Genomic DNA, 19,221 nt, shown 5'->3' on the forward strand with positions numbered 1-19,221 from the left:
CCACACTTCAGCAAAGATGTGGGCAGAGCACAGAGGAGAGCAACAAAAATGACAAAAGTTTTAGAAAACCTGACTTCTGAGAAAAGGGTAAAAGATTGAGTAAAGAAGGCTGAGAGGGGACCTGCTAACAGTCTTCAAATATGTTAATGGTTGTTTATAAAGAGAATAGGAATTAATTGTTCTCCACATCCACGGAAGACAGGTAGCAAAAAAATAATGGGCTTAATCTGCAGCAGGGGAGAGTTAGGTTAAATATTAGGAAAGTCTTTCTAACTCTAAGGGTAGTTAAGCTCTGGAATAGGCTTGCAAGGCAGGTTGTGGAATCCCCATCATTGGAAGTTTTTAAGAACAAGTTAGATAAACACCTGTCAGGGATGGTCTAGGTTTATTTGGTCCTGCCTCAGTGCAAGGGGCTGGACTTGAGGACTTTTCAAGGTCTCTTCTAGTCATACATTTCTATCATTCTATGATTATTTTCTTTGGGACACATTTGTAGTTTCATTCCTTTGTGGATATGGAGTATACATTGCCTTGCAGCAGTGTTGACTCTCACAGCAAAAGTATTTGTCCACCAATCAATCAATCAATCAATCTATCAATCAATATCATCATCAGCAAAACAAACCATTGATTTAAAATAAACACTATCCCTGGTCAAGCCTCCATAATTTCTGAGTTCTGATCAGCAAATATTCTTTAAACCTTTCTCCCCACAAAAAGTTCAATCTGTAGAGTATTACATTTCATGTCTCATTTCTTGAGAAGGCAGCATGAGGATATACTATTACCAGTCCTTTCAGCTGCTCAGTGTAAGAGCTTTTCACTTCTATGTTGTTAGTTCAGCATCTAATCCAAGTCAGTAGTGACTGAAAGTGGTCACCATCTGATGGCTTGTTGGTGGCCTATGGGAAATGCATGGGTACAATTAAAAAGTTCTTTCCAGTGCGAGGACTAGTAACAGTCATCATTTTAATATAATTTTATAAGGAATACCTCTGAAATTGATCATATCTCTAAACTAGAATGAACATTTTAAGTGTGCCCACTGTATTAGACTGGTTTCCAGTGAACAGTGCCCACAAATGGCAAAAAAAAAGCACCTCACGGTTATTAGCAATCTTTTGATAGTTTCAGCAGAGAGGACAAAGAACATGGCAGCTGAATAACTCTTACTGCTAGAGGTGGTTCTTCCAGGGCACGTTGGTAGGCAATTGCTTCAAATAAGGGAATTATCCTTCCCTGCTACATAAGTCAACACTTTTGAGCCCAATAACTTGTGGATGGAACTATGTGTATCATTTAGAAAAAAAATCCTATCTTGATTTAAAGACTCCAAGTGATGATAAGTTTACTACCTCCCTTGGTAAGCTGTTCCAATGGTTAATTACCCTCACTATTAAATGGCTATTAAATTACATTTAGAAATTTTTTACAGTAGTTATAACTAGAGACTGTGGAAACACCATGGTAAAAACTAAAAACATTTTGGGCCAAAGTCATTGCAAATAAAACTCCCATGTAAGCATTGAGATCAGTGGTCTCAGGAAATGTATTAATTCAGGTCTCCTTGTTGATTTTACTTAAATCATTCTATGAAACCATTATATTGATGTTTTATTGGGATAATTCATTTTGTGTTTTCACTTTTTCATGGCTGCAACATCAGTTACAGAGGAAAGGACAACCCTTGATCAAAGACTGTAAAAGTTGAATTATATAAGGTTAATGTATTATGTTTCTGCAATAAACTTTAGAATGGCTTAAAGCAATAGTAAGATGATGTGTAAGAAAGAGGCAAACAATTGTGTTTGAAAAGCCAGATGGGATGTTTTAATGGTCTTAGCATTCTGCCTATCTGGTGCCTTTCACCCCAGAGGTGGCTGCATTTCAGTGATACTAAATGTGTGGAGGTAAGCACTTTGGGTTCCTTCAAAATGAAAGGCTCTATATAAAAGTAAGATATTACTATCAACATTAATCTACAGTTTGAATAGAGAGCCAGTGCTAAGCATGATAGAACCAATTAAATATATCTATGATACCTGAATACAAACCAATCTATTTATATTCAAAATTTAGAAGAGAATTTAGTGAACCTTGAGTGGTTTACTTATAAACTGAAAGGGCTGCTGACCTTATCTTCTCTCTCTCCTTTTTTGTGGGGGAAAAAACATGTTTTATTGGTTCGCAGGAGATTTATATTCTGGAGCTGTGCATACATTCAGTTTTTTGTGACTATATTATTATCCACATACAAATACACGTGAATATTTCTCCTCACTTGGCAAGAAAATCTGATTTTCTATTTATCCCTTCCCCAAAGTATCAATCAAAAGGCAAACTAAACAGGATGCACACCTCTTAGATCTAGGCTTATTCAAGAATTCTTTTAAAAATAGTTTAAAAATTGAAAACTTCGGTGGGACACCTCTCATCCCTAATTGTGCAGTTATAAAATATTACATCGTTCTAAAATAATGGCATAATGGTCTATAAATAATGAGACTGTTTACAAGTGTTATTACAATGTTTGTGGCATTATATATTACAATATTTTCTACAGTCTATTCCATTGTAACACTTATCCTGGTTAGGCATTATAAAACGTTCTATAGGTATGTCTGCACTGCAATTAAAAATCTGCAGCTGGCCCGTTCCAGCTGACTTGGGCTTGGGCTAAGGGACTGTTTAATTGCAGTGTAGACATTTAGGCTTGAGCTCTAGGATCCTGAGAGGTGGGAGGGTCCCAGAGCTCAGGCTGTAGCCCGAGCTTGAATGTCTACATCGTAATTAAGCAGTTCCTTAGCCTGAGCCCCACAGGCGCCAGTCAGCTGGCATGGGCCAGCTGCAGATGTCTAATTGCAGTGTAGACATACCCTGTGAGGAGGCCTTAGAGCACATTTGGACCCTGGAATCTAGAGACCCCTCTGGAAAGGAGTGGTATACAAGTCACATGAATTGAGAGGGGCAGACTGTAGCATCATACTCATTTACTGAAATCACAATCATTTACATTGACAGAAAAGTGGATTATGTACTCTGTCCCCTACAAAATGGCATAATTGATTTTTATTACCTCCAAACTATTCCTGATAATCCTTGATGTATGTCACGTCAAACCACAGATATTTCCTGTTAAAGTCATTTCACGTTCATCTTCTCACTCTCTCTAGAAAGTTAAGGCAGTTTGTGTGGTGATGGAACTCAGCAGTGTTCTCTGAAGTGTCAATAGTCTGACAGTTCAAAGTAGGCATGCATTGCTTGTTCATTGGGCAGCATTTGGATGACTTGTTCAGGAAATAGTGAAGTCAATGGAGTTACACCAAGTTAGAGTTTAGCTCATTGTGACTCAACACCAGTTCTCAGCAGGCATTCTCCTCATGACATCACTCAGTATTGTTCAGCTCTCATGGTTCTGATCTCTGCGGAGTTGTGCTGGTGTAGTAAATACACCCTTTTGGTGGATTCCTTTGTAGTGCACTTTTCATAAAAGAAACAGTTAGAATCAAACTGTGTCCTTTTAGTTGAAGAGGCAACTCCTCTGTTCTTTAATGTCTTGTACAGTATATGTAACATACAATTCACTATTTGGATATTATAGAACTAGTTAATTTCATTTCAAATTTATTTTGTAGGAGAGAGATTGACCACAAACATGCGCTTGTTTATTTTCATGCGCCAGCTGTCCTCTAGCTGATTCACAGTGGCGGCTACAGGCACCAGTGATCCAAGCGCATGCCTGGGGCGGCAAGCCACGGAGGGCGCCCTGCCGGTCCCTGGGAGAGTGGCAGTCAGGCTGCCTTCAGCGGCTTGCCTATGGGAGGTCCGCTGGTCCTGCGGATTCGGTGGCAATTCGGCGGTGGGTACACCGAATCTGCGGGACCAGCAGACCTCCCACAGGCACGCCATCAAAGGCAACCTGCCTGCCATGCTTGGGGCAGCAAAAAAGCTAGAGCCACCCCTGCTGATGTAAAACCAAACAGGGTGGGAAAAGCAACATATACACTGAAGCCCCAGTCTTACAAATTGTTCAGAATGTTTCTGTATAAAGCCCAATTAAAGTCTGTGAGGGTCTGCCTGTGAAGAAGAACTTTCAGGACTGGGGGCCTGAAAAAAGGAGTTCTACCCATAACTAACCCTAATCACTATTGAGGCTAACAGAACAAAACATATTTGTAGTTTCTAACTGAAGCTAGTTGTTGAGGTTTTGCAAGATCAGATAAGGTTAGGCACTGTGAAAATGTAAAAGACACCTTATTTTTAACCCCCTCACACACTGTTTCCCCAAATATCTTTTCTGATTTGCCTCAGATTGTCCCAAAAAAATTTCCCTTAGCACAAGATCATACACACGACATTTCAGTAGGCTTGATTTAACTCTGGAGTTGTTGTTGTTAAGGAATATGTGTCAAAAATTGGGCTTATAGTGGAGAACTAACTGACATTACTAGGGAGAAGACTATCTAGAGAAAAACTGCTGAGAATGTCACTCCATAATAAAAATGGGATGAAGTAAGGTTGAAAATTATGCTTTGCCAGAGCAGAAAAACATTTTGGATTTTAAAAATGGTTTCTTTCAGGAGGAAACATTCACAGTTCTAAGTTTTGTTGGTTTATAAATCTCACTGATTTGGCATCACTACATGTTGTCAATAAGATGCATTTGCTAAAGCTTTTGCAATTCTTTACATACAAATAACAGCTAATAAAGTGCTGTCTAGATATTTTTATGCTAGCCATAATAACAGCAATCTGACTTATAATGGTCATAAACATATTTGCATACAGCTTTTGAATATAACTATAATAAATGATTTTCTTCATGAATTGCAGCCTTTAAATAAATTGTTTAAAATAAAATTGGAACATGATCTGAAACAAATGCAACTGCCATTTAACTGGCATTGAAAATCTACAGCTTAAACCTAGACCTTTTCTTCTTTCCCTGACCAGTATATGGAAATGTTTTAAACTCCACGTGAATGGCAAACAAAAATAATGTCTGTGTCTGACTGAAAGTTCCAAATAATCTGCATTTCAAAAGAGGTTAGTGTCAATCAAATACGTTTGAATGAAAAAAGAGAACTATTCAAAACAAAACAGTACAGGAGACAAGACTCAAAGAAGTGCCAGGTTTGTTGTTGCTAAATAGAATTTTATTATTTTTTGTAACAAAATTTTAGGGCTGGGATGGATTATTTAAATTCAAGATGGGCCTGAGCCATGACATTGTAATTTAGATCCACAGTGAATTTCTCAAAAATTATGGGGTGTATGTAGGCATTTGTGTCCTAGTTCAATGCCTTTCAGAGAAAAAACCAAGAGAGCGAGATCTGAACTTCCCCCAGGGTTCACTGTGGGTGACTGGATCCTGTGTTTTTGCTCAGTCCCACTTTTAGTGAATGGAAGTGTCAGGTAGAATACTACCAGGGCTGAGATTAGGGTTAGTCTGTACAACAAATCAGCCATGTGCTCTCTGGTGGCAGAATTTTAAAAATGAACTCCTGGAAGCCCCTAACTGATGGAAGAGTTGAGATTATTTCCCATGCCTGACAGAATTCACTCTCTCTCTTTGAATGCTGCTAATCATCCCATATAAAACACAGCATTAGAAAAATGCTATGCTTGCAAAGCGAAGCACTACAAGTTAAGCAAAGGCTGCCTGTGCAATTTTATCTTTGCCTCTCTCGTAAGTGGTGTTATGCTAATCTTTTATTGCACAGAATTTTACTACATGAATGCATACTGTCTTTTCCACAGTAAAGCAGTCTGAGTACAGGTTGGACAGTGAATAAGGGCTTTGTACTGAATGAGAAAGGGGTCTGTGGAGCCATGATTTTCTTTGGGCTAATTTTTGTTTGCAGTTCTTTATCCCAATATAAACCTGGAGTGAATCCAGGGAAACTAAATTCCATGAAACTTGACTTCAGTGGGACTACTTGTGTGGTTAAAGTTAGAAAAGTGCTTAAGTACCTTGCTGAATCAGGGCCTCAGTGCGCCAGGTGGGCAGAGTTTAATGAAGGAGGCAGGGGGTTGGTGCAAATGAGGGAGGAATCCTCTACTTTAATACAGAGGATTAAAAATAAATATAGTTCCACTGCTTCATTCTGGATGGGCAGGTAGTCTGTGTGACCCTGCTTACACGTGTTAACAGGTACTCTAATTCTTGGTAATTGAGATCATGGGAATTCACTCAAATGGGTTTGCTACCTGCACTCTCCTGGATTGTCCTGTCCTCAGAGTCCTTCAGGTGAATTGCAGCCTCATAGTCGTTCATTGGCTATTATTATAGTACTGTACAGTATTGTGTATAATCCTGGAATTTGAACCACAGTGATAGGTTCCAAATTTGGATCTGAACCTTCTCAAGGATCCCAGATATTTGGATGTGGGATTTTAGTTCAGGCCAATGTCTAGTGTATAGACCCACATTATATAATATCTGGTTCTAAATGATATTGCATGACCACTTAGGTGCAAGTAACTTTTTTAAAGTAGCAATAATGCAGCCATCAGCATGTCCGAGTGGTAACAAAAGAAACTGGAGTAGTTGCAGAATGTGTTGCATTCAGAGGGTGAAACAGTTATGCAGTCTCTTTTCAAGCTACTCTGTTCCCCAGCTTGCAGTGCCTTCTTACACATCTCACTGTTTGCACAGGCTTCTTCAGAAGAAGTATCACTAAAAATGCTGTATACAAGTGTAAAAATGGAGGCAATTGTGAGATGGACATGTACATGAGAAGAAAGTGCCAGGAGTGCCGCCTGCGGAAATGCAAACAAATGGGGATGTTGGCTGAATGTATGTATGCAGGTATTTGCATCAAGCAATCAAAGTACTTTGAAAATATATTAAATGTTACATTTGTCTAACTGGGCTGTGTCTAATATGCTGAAGTCTCCATACATATAGAAAGGTGGCTAAAACCCTCAAAGACATAGTCTAGCAAATCTGAAGGCATGAACTGTAGCATTACGGGCAATGCAGTTCATGCTCAACAAATCTTATTGAATAGGCATGACATACCCATGAATGATGAGATTTGGTTAATGATAGGGGACACCAGAGCATGAGGTGCGTGATGATGTGGTGGTGAAGAAGGGACTTTCCCTGCTAGAGTGGCTGACACAGCGAAAGACGAGCCAAAGGGGCTGCCCAAGTGCAAGGAAAAGCACTCCTGTGGCTATGGAAAAAGGATGAAGGTGGTGGAAGGCCTCAGTTGGAGAAGGGGAGGAATATAAAGAAGTAGGGAATTTTCAGTGCTATGCAGGGCAGAGAAGGAACCAACCTACTCCTACCCACAACTACATTTTTATAGACTGTCTGCCAGCCCTTGCCAGCCAGTTCCAATGCTTGTATGAAGTGCTAATGATCAACCAATGGCAGATCTCCTAAAAAGGAGGGCTACTATTGGCTGGAAGTTGTTATGTGCTGCAGTCCTCGTCTGGCAATCTGGGCTGGCCTGGTAAGGGAGAGCCCTTTTTCTTAAATAGTCTAATTAGTTCTTCTAATGGAGGTATAGAGCTATACGTAGAATCACCTCCAAAGAATTTGGCTTATAGATTTAAATCATGTTTTATATTAAAACAAAAAATGGAATTCAGGCTGACATCTTATATACATTACCAATCTCCAGGCCAATGTACTTTAAACATCTGTGACACTGCTCTACACCCCAAAATGAGGAGCTGAAATTGAATTTCTGGTAGAACTTTAACTAAACTATAATAGTCATTCCATATTTGAAGGCTCACTCCTAGAAATATAGTGTACACATCTGCATATGCTGCCTTCAGCGAATAGGACTGCAGTTTATTCTATTTATTGATGGCTCCAATCATTTTAGCACACTATAGTGTCAAACCAATTTAGGGTCATACAGGAAATTAATCTACTCTGAGTTTTTAATATACTTCTCTTTTTTAATCTGATCATGAGATGCTATATTAACTGTTGCCTTTGTGAGAAACAATAACCTCCATCAATATTTGGAATGCATGCAAATATAATATAATTAATCTTTCATTCTGTAAATTGAACAGGCTACAAAGATCCTGAGATATGACATATTCCCGTACAATACATAAATACACAAACAAATGCCACCCAAGTGATGATAGCACTCAATGAGTCAGTAAGTGTCATAGGAAAATGAAAACCCATGGAGTTGGACTCAGATTCATTGTCCACAAATTCAAGAGTTCAGAATACTCTTGAGTGACTCATAGCAGCAGAAAAACAACAGATCACAGAAAAAATAGGTTAGTGTAACTAATACTGATTGAGGACACATGAAACTTTTAAACTGGCTGATCATTTTCTCAAATTGGCATATGTGAAACAAAGACTGACAATAGGTACTGCCATTTGAATCTCTCTCTGCAATGGAAAAACGTACTTTGTTACTGGGTATCTCATGTTACTCATGACTTAAACATAAGCATGTTCTAAAGCACTTCAGTGAGGACATTTTGCAAGTCACCATTTAACAAGTTTCAAAGGAAGACTATACTATATACAGTTGGTTTTAGATCAGGGCTTGACAGGGTGGAAAAGCCTAAAGCTTCTATTTATATATCATTTTAAGTTGAAGAAGTTCCTTTGAAATAAAAGGTTACCTTGAATTTTGTTTCATTTACTCATACTAGAGGGTTGCAGTTATAAACACTGAAGAATTTTGCTATAGCAAAAAGGGAGGTAGAGTCTTATAAACATTTATGGCCCCTACTCACTAAACATTTCCATCACCTTTGTACATAAACCACAGACAATGAAATTATTTAACCATCAGCGTCAAATATCTTTTTGTACTTATAGTTGCAGTTCTTTAGCGTGAACTGAGTTCCTAATTAAAGACCACATTCTGCCACTCTTATTCTGTCTGAGCTGCACTCCTAGTCTCACAGAAATTGAGCCATTTGTGGAGTTAGAGGAAAATGCTGGCTGCATTGAAGTCAATGGGAGGTTTGCGACTAACTTCAGCAGGGCTAGAATTTCACCCCCAAAGTACTACTAAGGATAAGTAAGGATGGCAGAATCAGGCCTTTAGTGTACAAGACACAAAGCAAACTGAATTTTCCCCAGAAAAGAAATAGGACAGATCCTCATCTGGTATAAATCAGTGTAGCTCCACTGACTGCACCAGTTTACATCAGCTGAGGATCTGGCCCAGTGGTTTTAGCAAGCTTGCTTCACATCTATTCTTTAAAAAAATAAAGCTAGGATATTGTAAAAATGAGGCAGTACAAACACATACCTTGATGCCAGTTATTATCTGCAACATTCCTATCACTGATATTTTCCTATTTCGAGGTACTATATGTAAGTCTTATTTTAATCATGTAAATTTCCTCTTCTCTCAATGGTGCGGGTAGGTTATTTTATATAGTGCTTAAACAGGAAATTAAAACATTCACAACTGAATTCAGTGTTTACATGATATCTTTCCCCAACATCATATATTTTCTGAATGAGTCTTTTTTCCTGTTCTGCACTTTCAAGACTGGAGAGCCAGGCAGACTCCTTGAAAGAAACTCTAAATTGAAGTTCTGGATGATTATATTCTTAGATCCATACATACCTGCTTGCCTGTTGGTCAGTTTGCTGGTTTTCCTTTGAGGGTTTGTTCTGTTAATTGTTATTATTTAGTAATTGTTCAGCACAGATGATTTGCTGTTTGCTATGCATAATACACCTAAAGATAGCCCTTGCCCCAAGTTGTTTACAGGCTATAGGGATAAATACATAAAGTGACAAATATTTAATTTAAGGACACGATAGACTCTAATGAATAATGAACCCTGGGTTTGATTCAACCTGTTAGTTCAGGGAGGTACAAATTGTGGCAGTTGACCAGATAATGAACTGGATCAGCACATCTCCCAGACACTTCAGCCATATCCTCTCCCTGGCCAGCATGATTCAGTTTTGGTTTGTACCAGCAACATTAGATCTGCCAGCAGAGTGGCACTGCAGATGCCTGTGCCCCTTTTAAGTGGATGTTCTGCAAGGGAGGCTGCACCCTAGGTTGCACTAGTAGAAGTTGGCTTGGTCCAAAGATGCTTATCAGAACATCCATAGCCTGTCATCCATGTATTGGAGTGGCCTAAGTACTTGTATCTAAGGAGAATGCTGTCTTCAGAGAATATCATGCATGGGTAAGTAGTTCATTGGTGTTAAAGGGCAATATATGGGCATGCTGATGTATGTACTTGGTTCCACACTGGTAAGTGTGAATTAACCTACACTAAAATGTCTTTTGGTGTGCAAATCCTGTGAACATATTATTTGCAATGCTGCAGGTTTGTTAACAGAAATACAATGCAAGTCAAAACGTCTAAGAAAAAATGTGAAACAGCTGCCTGATCAGGCAGCCAATGAAGACAACGAGGGAGCGGACCTGAAGCAAGTGACATCTACAACTAAAATATATAGGGTAATAAAATTTATGTAAATAGTTTGTACAATAATTAGGATGTTTGAGCTACATGCAACTAACACAATATACTATGGTTACACTGAAGTATTTTGGAGAATCACCTAGTGTAACCAGACACATTTCCCTCTGTATTTGTAGTGTTTACGTATAATTAATGAGATAACATTATTTGATGAGCTAAGGCATTAGTCTACATCAATAACATAAAACCATAACTTCTCGTATAGATTCTAGAGCAGGTCTTGACTCTAACATGTTAATTATGCATGTGTGTGCATATGCACACGCACATGCTAGCATACACATTCCACACAGATTAGATATATGTCATAGAAATATCCATGGGATAAACTGCAGAACACACATTAAGTAAGATTTATCACATGGCTGTGCAAATTATCCCTGGATATTTTTACGATACATATTTACAGATCTAATCTCTGCATGGGATGAATGTATTGAATAATTAAGGTTTTACAAATTATCGCGCACCTTTGACCACCTCACCTTGCACTCTTCATGAATCCATCTCCCTCAGGACTACTATTAATATGCCAAATCTCTGAGCACCTACAAACAGTTGCCGTAAAAAAAATCAGTCTGATAGAAGGAAACGTTGCTTTCTCCCCAAATGTGGAACTGCAATCCTCCAGCACTACCCCCCAAAAAATGTACAGCTGACCAAAGGCCATGATGGCAATATTCAGTCCTCACCTGCATCAGTGACCGATTTAAATGTGGATATCTCGCTGCCTTCAGGACTAGAAATAGGAGCAAAGGAAAAGCAAGATTTCTGACATTCCAAATGGACCTAGCGTTTGCTTCTAGACCTGGAATGTGTAGAGATATAAGACCTTAAAATCATGATATTCTTAGGTACAGAAAAGCAATATTAAGTCATTTTAGAGGCTTTTAGAGCTTCTTTTGAGCCTTACCCAGTTGGGAACAGGTATCATAATTATTTTGTGAGATATAAAAATAATCCAAATGTGTTTTTTGAAACTCACTAAAACATCTATTAAATAGTTTTTCTGTAACATAAGTGTCATGCATAAAATATATGAGGGTGTGGTATTTGAGGTTTTGGTATGTCCACATAACTCACTAACGGCAAATGTCCACGTAACTCATTAATTACCAAACCTGGTAACACTTCCACCCCAAACTCATGCTGGTAAAACATTTATACCACTCTATCATGGATCCTTTGTTTATATCTGCAGTCTGTAAGGGGCTAGACAGACTTCTCATCTTGTTGACATCCAAATGTAAGACGTAGATCTATACAATCTTACTGAAGTAAGGGATGCTAGATCATTTCCAGTTACTGAACTTTATGGGTTTTTTTCTGCCAGTATAGGAGAAAGTAGAACTTACCCCAGAACAGCAGAACCTTCTTCATTACATCATGGATTCATATAGTAAACAAAGAATTCCTCAAGAGGTATCAAAAAAACTTGTAAGTACACAAATTAATTAATCTTTTGTAAATTGTAATTTGGGTTGTATGAAGAGACTACAGGGCTATATTATTATTATTAACATTAGTTAATGTGGTATACTGAGGACTGTGTTTGAACTGCAAGCTGTCACTTTAAGAGCAGGAGGGTTTTCTGGTCCTGTTTGCAGGCTATGGCTCTGTAACATATGGGAGCAGCTTAAAGCAAGGTGGGGTGAGTTGTGTCAGTCTGTTTTAGGGAGCAGCCTGTTTCCTCTCTTTGTTTGTAAACATTTTGAATTCTAAGAAATAAAGCAACCTTCGGACAAGGATATTTGTGGGGTTTTTTATCTAATGTTTCTGGTGTATGCTGTGAACATAAGTTAACATTTTATATGGAAGTAGCACCTAGAGCCCTCAATCAGGTTGACACTGTACAGACATATAGTAAATTATAGTCCTTGCCCCTAAAGAGCTTACAGTCTAAAAGAAGAGTTTACAGTCTAATATAGTATACATCACAAAAAAATTCTGACTTTTCAACAAAAATATCAAAGCAAAAACTTTTTCAGTTTTTGCTTTTAGGATTTCTCTCCCCTTTCTTTCTTTCTCTTTCTTTCACCAACTCTCTTTCAGTGGCAAAATGAAAAATAAAAAAAGCAGAAAAAGGGGGAAAAGGGAGGGGAAAATGGGAGAAAACATTTTGGTTTCCAAGTTTGAAAACTAAAAAACTTCAGTTTTGTGTTTTTGTTTTTTAAAAAGGAAAATGTAAATAAACAAAACAACAACAACAGCAAAAGAGTTTTGGACAAAAAATGTTGACCAGCTCTCCTCAGGGCTCAATCCTCTTGACTTTCCACTACATGGGGGGAGATATGTGGCATGTGTGGAGAGCTGGCTATGCCAGTTCTATGTCACTTGGGTATTACAACCACTTCAGTTATCTATTTAAATCAGTTATACTGTCCCTTTGCACTGCTTGAGCAATCTTCTGTAATGGTATGTTTCTTTTCCCATTGTTGTGGTGAATTAATGTAGTAATCGGCCTGAAACTATGCTTCCTTTTGCTGCAGTTCCATCAGATCTTACAAGCACATAGGGTTGGGCCAAGTAAATACTTAGATGGGTGACCCTCCAAGCAATATCCTGGGTGCTGCAGGCAGTAATGTTAGTTGAGTAGTTGACACCCTTCCTCTTGAATCCATATGAACTAATGTGCCAGTGTGGTACTGCTGGAGGTGCTGTTACACACATGATATGTAAAAAGCAAAGTTCTGACCACTTGGGGTCAGTGAAAGTTTCATGCTCTTCGTTAAGTGTAGGACTGTTAACCCTGTGACCTGGCCAAATTCCAATTTGGAGATGATATTCTGCCTTTCTAAATTCCCAGTGCAGTTGCAACTGGATACAGTGTCTTTCCTCACTCCTTAATCTAAACTACTGTGTAATGTCGCTTTGTAGTGGCAAGCAGCTACCACGTTCCACCTGAAATCCTAAATTCCCAAACTTTTGTTTACTTTTATTACCTATTATATTACAGAGCTGTTGTGAGGATTCATTAGTAAAATATTTGTGTAGTGCTTTGAGATAGTCTTACGAAAAGAATGACAGAAGTCCAAAGTGTCAGCTATTATTAACCATTGTTGTTGTTTTTTTTAATTTTTAATACTTTAGTTACAAGAGGAATTCAGTGCTGAAGAAAATTTTCTCATCTTAACAGAAATGGCTACCAGTCATGTTCAGGTTCTTGTGGAATTCACCAAAAAGTTACCAGGTATGTCACAATGGACCAAATCTTGCTCCCACAGAAATTAATGGAAAACCTCCAAATGATTTGAGTTGCAGCTTGATTGCTATGTATATCTAGGTATGTATAGCTGAGAGGATGCATAAAAGTATGTTCCATTGTCCCTGCCAATACACACATACCTCAGATGAGATCTAAAAAACTGAAGCTTTATACTCCAAGAGACTGCTTTGAAAGATGCAGACTTAACCCGTTTCAGAAGGAATATCCTCTATATCTATTCAAGGACAAAATGTTCTGGGTGTTTTAGAGTCTTTGAAGGTATGTTATTTTAAAATAATGTTGCAATGCAAAATATTACTCCTTAGAATTGACTCTAATGCTTTAGAAACTCTATTTGATTCCCTGTGCCCCCTTTTCTGTGAAATCCTTTTGAGTCAGTGTCATCCACTGAAGCGCGTGTGCTTAGAACATTGGCTTTAAGTGCGTGGAAGGGATGTTTATTCAGGGTTTGTATTTAGACTTTTTGAATAATGAATCACAGAATCACATTGAAAGTGAGATTTCAGTTTTTCAATTCACAAGTGGAAAAGGCATTATAAAAATCTAGCACCATGCTACCTCAGGAGGGCAATTGTGTCACAGCTCTATTAGGTTCATTCAGAAGCACATCCTGCCCCATCCTATGTGGCTTCAGGTACAGCATAACAGGCAGAGTTTTTCTGTTTGGGGAGGAGGAGTGCAGGGCATCCATCTCTATTCATGTGCCATGGAACCCATCTCTGTGTGAGGCTCCCCCCACCTTTCTGTGCAGCGTGGCTTGGAGTTAAGAAGTGTGGAGGTAGAGCAGTTAGATCCACCGGTCATTAATCCCTACACAGAGGTTTCTTGAGTCCTAAGTCCAGTGCCCCATCCACTAGACCAGGGATTCTCAACCTTTCTTTCTGAGTCCCCCCTCCCCAAAAAATGCTATAAAAACTCCAGGGCCCACTGGCGGGGATCAGGGGGGAGAGGAAATGAGAGGGCTCCGGGCTAGGTGGGGAGGCTTAATCATAGGCATAGTTTGACTTCTATATTTGGGGGAACAGAGTTTGGGCTAGCTCCACATGGCAGGGCCCTGGGCAGGAGAGCCACCTCCACCCCCTGACTCACCTCAGCAGGCCAGGTTGATGGGGAGGGCAACCAAAAATTATAACTCAAAGTGGGGGCTCAGCTCAAAAATGTTGAAAACCACTCAGGGTGCAGGCAGGGGTTGGCTAGGGATTGTGTGCAGGGGGTGGGGTAGCTCAGGGTGCAGGGAACGGGTAGCTAGGGGCTGTGTGCCAGGAGCAGTCGCTGCTCCCCAAGAGTTTTGCCAAGCAGTCAAAGGAGGCTGGGAGTTGAGGAACAGCTGCAGCACTGGGCACCAGCAGCATGAGGAGGAGACGGGGAAGCACCACAGCTGCCCACTCCATGGTATCAGCCAGAGCAGCAGCTGCCCTGCACTGCCCAGTTCCGGCTTCCTGCCTCCCACCTGGCCAGAGGTTGGGGCCAGGAGAGATTGGGGGAGGAGGAGGTGAGGGTATGTGTGTGGAACTGTCTGTGGGCCTGCCCCGCTCTGGTTAAGGCACTGCAGTTTATAGGGGAGCAACTCTGCTCAAGGGCCTGGGGTTTCTGTCGTGGGGCACTGGGGCTCATGGACCCACTGAAATCAGCTCGCAACCCCCCTGGGGACTGTGGACCCCTGGTTGAGAACTACTGCACTAGACAATATTGCCTCTCACCTTCATACATGCAAATATATTTTTATATACAAATGTGTTAAAATTTCATTTTGCCGAGCATTGCCCCTTTCCTCCCTCTGTCATGGGATTATTTTAAAGCCTCTACAGTATTACAATTCCAATTGTATTTTCTTTTGCAAACTAATGGGCACAGGTTCACAGGAAATAAATGAAAAAAATAAAGTGAATGAGTTTTGAATGGGTTCAGTTCAGCACTGAAAGATGATAATGCTACCAATTCTTTATTAACACTAAAGCAGGAATTTAATTTGTTATATGCTAATCAAGTTGAAGGCAATTTTACCTGATCCAGAACAAGATTACATACACATACATGTGTGAGTGAGAGAGAGGGGCTGAGGGAGGGAGACTTGGAAGGATGCCGGCCTGGCAGTTGGAAAAAGGAAATGAGGGAAAAACCTCACAAGATTTCTGTAATACAGATGGTCTGTTGGTCTCAAATCAAGAACAAAGTAAGGCCCAAATCTTCAAAAGTCTCCACTAATTTTGGCTTCCTCATTTTGGGCACTCGACTTGAGCCTGATTTTTACAGCTGCTGAGTACCTGCAGCTCCCATTGATTTCAACTAGAGGAGGTGGATGGATCCTTAGCACCTGAGAAAATCAGGCAAAAGACTTCCCCTGAATTCCTGGGCTCCTGAAATTAGTGGATTCTCTTGAAAATATTGGGCTTAGAGTCTTGTTAGATTAAAATAACTTTGAGATGGAACTGCAGAAAAAAATCAAGCTCTTTTCTGAGTTCTGTTAATCAATGTCTACTGAGGGAAAAAGGGAGAGGGGCTTCTAGGATCAAATAAAACTGCTATTTGAAAATTTAAAGTAGTAGAGATTTAGCACAGTTTACCTGTTGTGACTTTAAATCTGTGACTTTAACTATTTTCTTTCATTCTCCGTATTATCTTTCCTTGTTTGTGTGCTGCTTCACAGACTTGGTACAGGCTCACTGTACTGATTTGTAGTGGCAGTCAGCATGAACTGGGCTTTACATAACCTTCAGTCTCACTCTCTTATGTAGAGGCCCCATTCTGCACTCACTGAAGTTTATGGAAGTTTGGCAATTTACTTCAATAGGGGAAGAGCCCAGGCCTACAGAAAGGATAAATCCCTATCCAAAATATAGGGAGAAGTCTTTATCCAAAATAACAAAAGCTTAAAAATCGTGAAAAGGAGGCATGATTTTTGATTACTAGCCCCTTTGCACATATCCCTATACAGCAGAACCTGAAAGATATGAACATCAGAGTTATGGACTTACCAGACAACCAGACACCCTGTGAAACAAGACGTCATCAATCAGGCAGCAGTGGAGACACCCAAAAAAAAAATCCCACCACCAAAAAACAGCAAATACTGTGTTGCCTCAGGGCGTTAGCCCTGGGGCTCACGGCTTCAGATATGGGAGGGTTGGGGCTGCAGCTGCAGGGTGTGTGGGGGGGTCTGGAGTCTGGGCAGGGGAAGAGCTGGGGGCTTTTGATCCTCAGGAACACTGGGGCTCAGAGCTTTAGACTTGGGAAAGACTGGGGTTTGGGGCTTCAGCCCTGTGACTCTGCTCCTGGCTTCTGCCGCGTGCGGGGTGCTGGGGCTTGAGCCCTATGGATCCATTCCCAGCTTCAGTCCTGCAGGAGTAGCCAGAGTTTGGGGCTTTAGCTATGAGGGGAGCACTGGTTTCAGACCCAGCACTGAAACACAGTGGCAGTAGAGCTGTGAGGCTGAAACACTGATCCCCAGTGCCCCTTGCAGGGCAGAAGCCATGAGTGAAGCACCAAGCCCCAACACTCCCCCCAGATCTAAGGCCCTGAGCTGCAGTGTTCCCAGGGGGCAGAAGTCTTGAGCCTCCCTCTCACCTGCAGCCCGAACTCCCCCATGGCTGAAGTCCGTAACATCTTGTTCAGAGTTATGGACCATTTCAGAATTACAAACAACCTCTTTTCCCAAGGTGTCTGTAATCAAGTGCAGACTCACCTGGCAGCGCCTCCTGCTGGTCGTCCATGGGAATTAGCTCTCTAGCGCTCCGGTGTGCACTCTGCAGGCCAGGCGTCTCACCTGTCGTTGGCCTCTGTGTCCCTCCCAGGACCCCAGTGCCCTTTTAACTTGGTGCTGCTCCCTGGCAGTACCTCCACAGTCTGGGTCTCCCCCTCCCAGGAGAACCCCCACCCACTATCCCCACTTTGCCTCAGTCTTGGCTACCGCCCAGTCTCCATCTAGCCCCTGTTCACTGGGGAAGACTGCAGTATAAGCCACTCGTCACAGGCAAAGGAGTTTGGATCTGCTGCCTCTGGCTACCCGTGGGCTGCCCCTGCAACCCAGTACCTAATAGGCCTTACCAGGCCTGCATCCTGTGGCTTTCCTAGGATGGAGCTCCCCGGCTCCCTTGGCCTTTCCCTAGCACTGCTCCACTCCAGTTACCTGGTTAAGCTCCCTGCAGCCAGGCCCTTCTCTCTGTGAACGCAGAGAGAGACTGTCTGCTTGAGCTCCCGGCTCAAACCTTTATAGGGCCAGCTGAGGCTGCCTCCCAATCAGCCTAGTAGTTTTTCTCCTGCCACAGCCCTCTCCCAGGGCTGTCTTTAAAACCCTCAGGGGAGGAGTGGGTGACCAGCCTGCTACAGTGTCTGTAACCAGTGTTTCAGCCATATCTGCCTTCTTTGGGGCTTAATTAAGTGAGACAATGACTGAAATACACTTTTATTTTTAAATAAAATGTCCTAGAAAATATATTAAGGACATGTGAACAATTCTGCGGAGGTGGGCAATGGAATTTTTTATGCCTATTTATGGATGGGCCTGATGAAATTTATCCTAGGATAAATATAAACTTTGATACCTGGAAAGATACTGGAACAAATTATTAAAAAAATCAGTTTGTAAGCACCTAGAGGATAATATAGTTACAGTGTCTGTAACTCTGAGATTCTACTGTATTGTCATATGTAAAATCCTCTCAGGGTATGTCTACACTGCAACTAGACACCCACGGCTGGCCCATGCCAGCTGACCCAGGCCTGTGGGACTTGGGTTTGTGGGACTGCTTTATTGCAGTATAGACATTTGGGCATGGCTGGCGTCCTAGAGCCTGAGCTCCAGCTGTGGGTTTTTAACTGCAGTGTAGACATATCCTTATGGAGGAAAAGAGCCTACGAAATCCTAGATCTGTTCCAGGTGGGAGGAAACCCAAACAAGGCGTCATGGACAGCAGCTTGTTATCGCCTAGGCCAACAAGGCCTAGGCCTAGGGTGGCAAATTTGCAGGGGTGGCAAATTTGCTCACACTCCCTCCCCAACTCCACCCCTTCCCCAAATCCCCGGCCTGCCTCCTCTTCTAGGCATGCCGTGCTTCTCTCTTTCCACCTTCCTCCCAGGCTTGCCGCGCGAAAGTGCTGGGAGGGAGGGAGGGAGAAGTGAGTAGCAGCACTCGGAGGAGGCAGAGCAGAGGTAAGCTGGGGCCCGTGGGTGAGGGGAGTAACCTGGGAGGGGCCGGAAAGCGCTCACCGCCCAGCTCACCTCTGCTCCACCGCTGCCATCTCCTGAGTGCGCTGCAACTCCCCTTCTCCCCACTCCCTCCTAGGCTTGCCACGTGAAAGCACTGAGAGGGAGGGAGGGAAGGAGAGAGAAGCAAGTAGTGGCGTGCTCGAGGGATAGCGGACGTGACCTGGGGTTGGCAGGTGCAGGGAGTAACTCTTTGTCGGGGGTGGGGGAGCAGGGAACCGCTCCCTGCCCCAGCTCATCATCGCTCCACCCCTGCTATCCCCTGAGCACTCCACATCTCCCCCCTCCCTCCCTCCAAGCTTGCCGCAGGGGAGCAGAGGTGAGCTGGAGTGGTG

At 41.6% G+C, this 19,221-nt stretch overlaps 1 protein-coding gene across 3 annotated transcripts in view; it reads left to right on the forward strand.

Annotated features, from left to right (window-relative positions):
• NR1H4 (nuclear receptor subfamily 1 group H member 4) overlaps positions 1 to 19,221 on the forward strand; it is a 68,914-nt gene that overhangs the window by 21,601 nt on the left and 28,092 nt on the right. For 2 of the 3 annotated variants that reach the window (XM_050935638.1, XM_050935640.1), the window contains exons 3-6: positions 6,659 to 6,811; positions 10,300 to 10,433; positions 11,797 to 11,895; positions 13,549 to 13,648. In XM_050935638.1, coding sequence (XP_050791595.1) covers positions 6,659 to 6,811; positions 10,300 to 10,433; positions 11,797 to 11,895; positions 13,549 to 13,648 — 486 coding nt within the window. The remainder of the gene's footprint in view (positions 1 to 6,658; positions 6,812 to 10,299; positions 10,434 to 11,796; positions 11,896 to 13,548; positions 13,649 to 19,221) is intronic. The other variant, XM_050935639.1, reaches the window with a different exon arrangement.

Source organism: Gopherus flavomarginatus, chromosome 1, assembly GCF_025201925.1.
Source record: "Gopherus flavomarginatus isolate rGopFla2 chromosome 1, rGopFla2.mat.asm, whole genome shotgun sequence".
NCBI classification, from domain to species: Eukaryota; Metazoa; Chordata; order Testudines; family Testudinidae; genus Gopherus; species Gopherus flavomarginatus.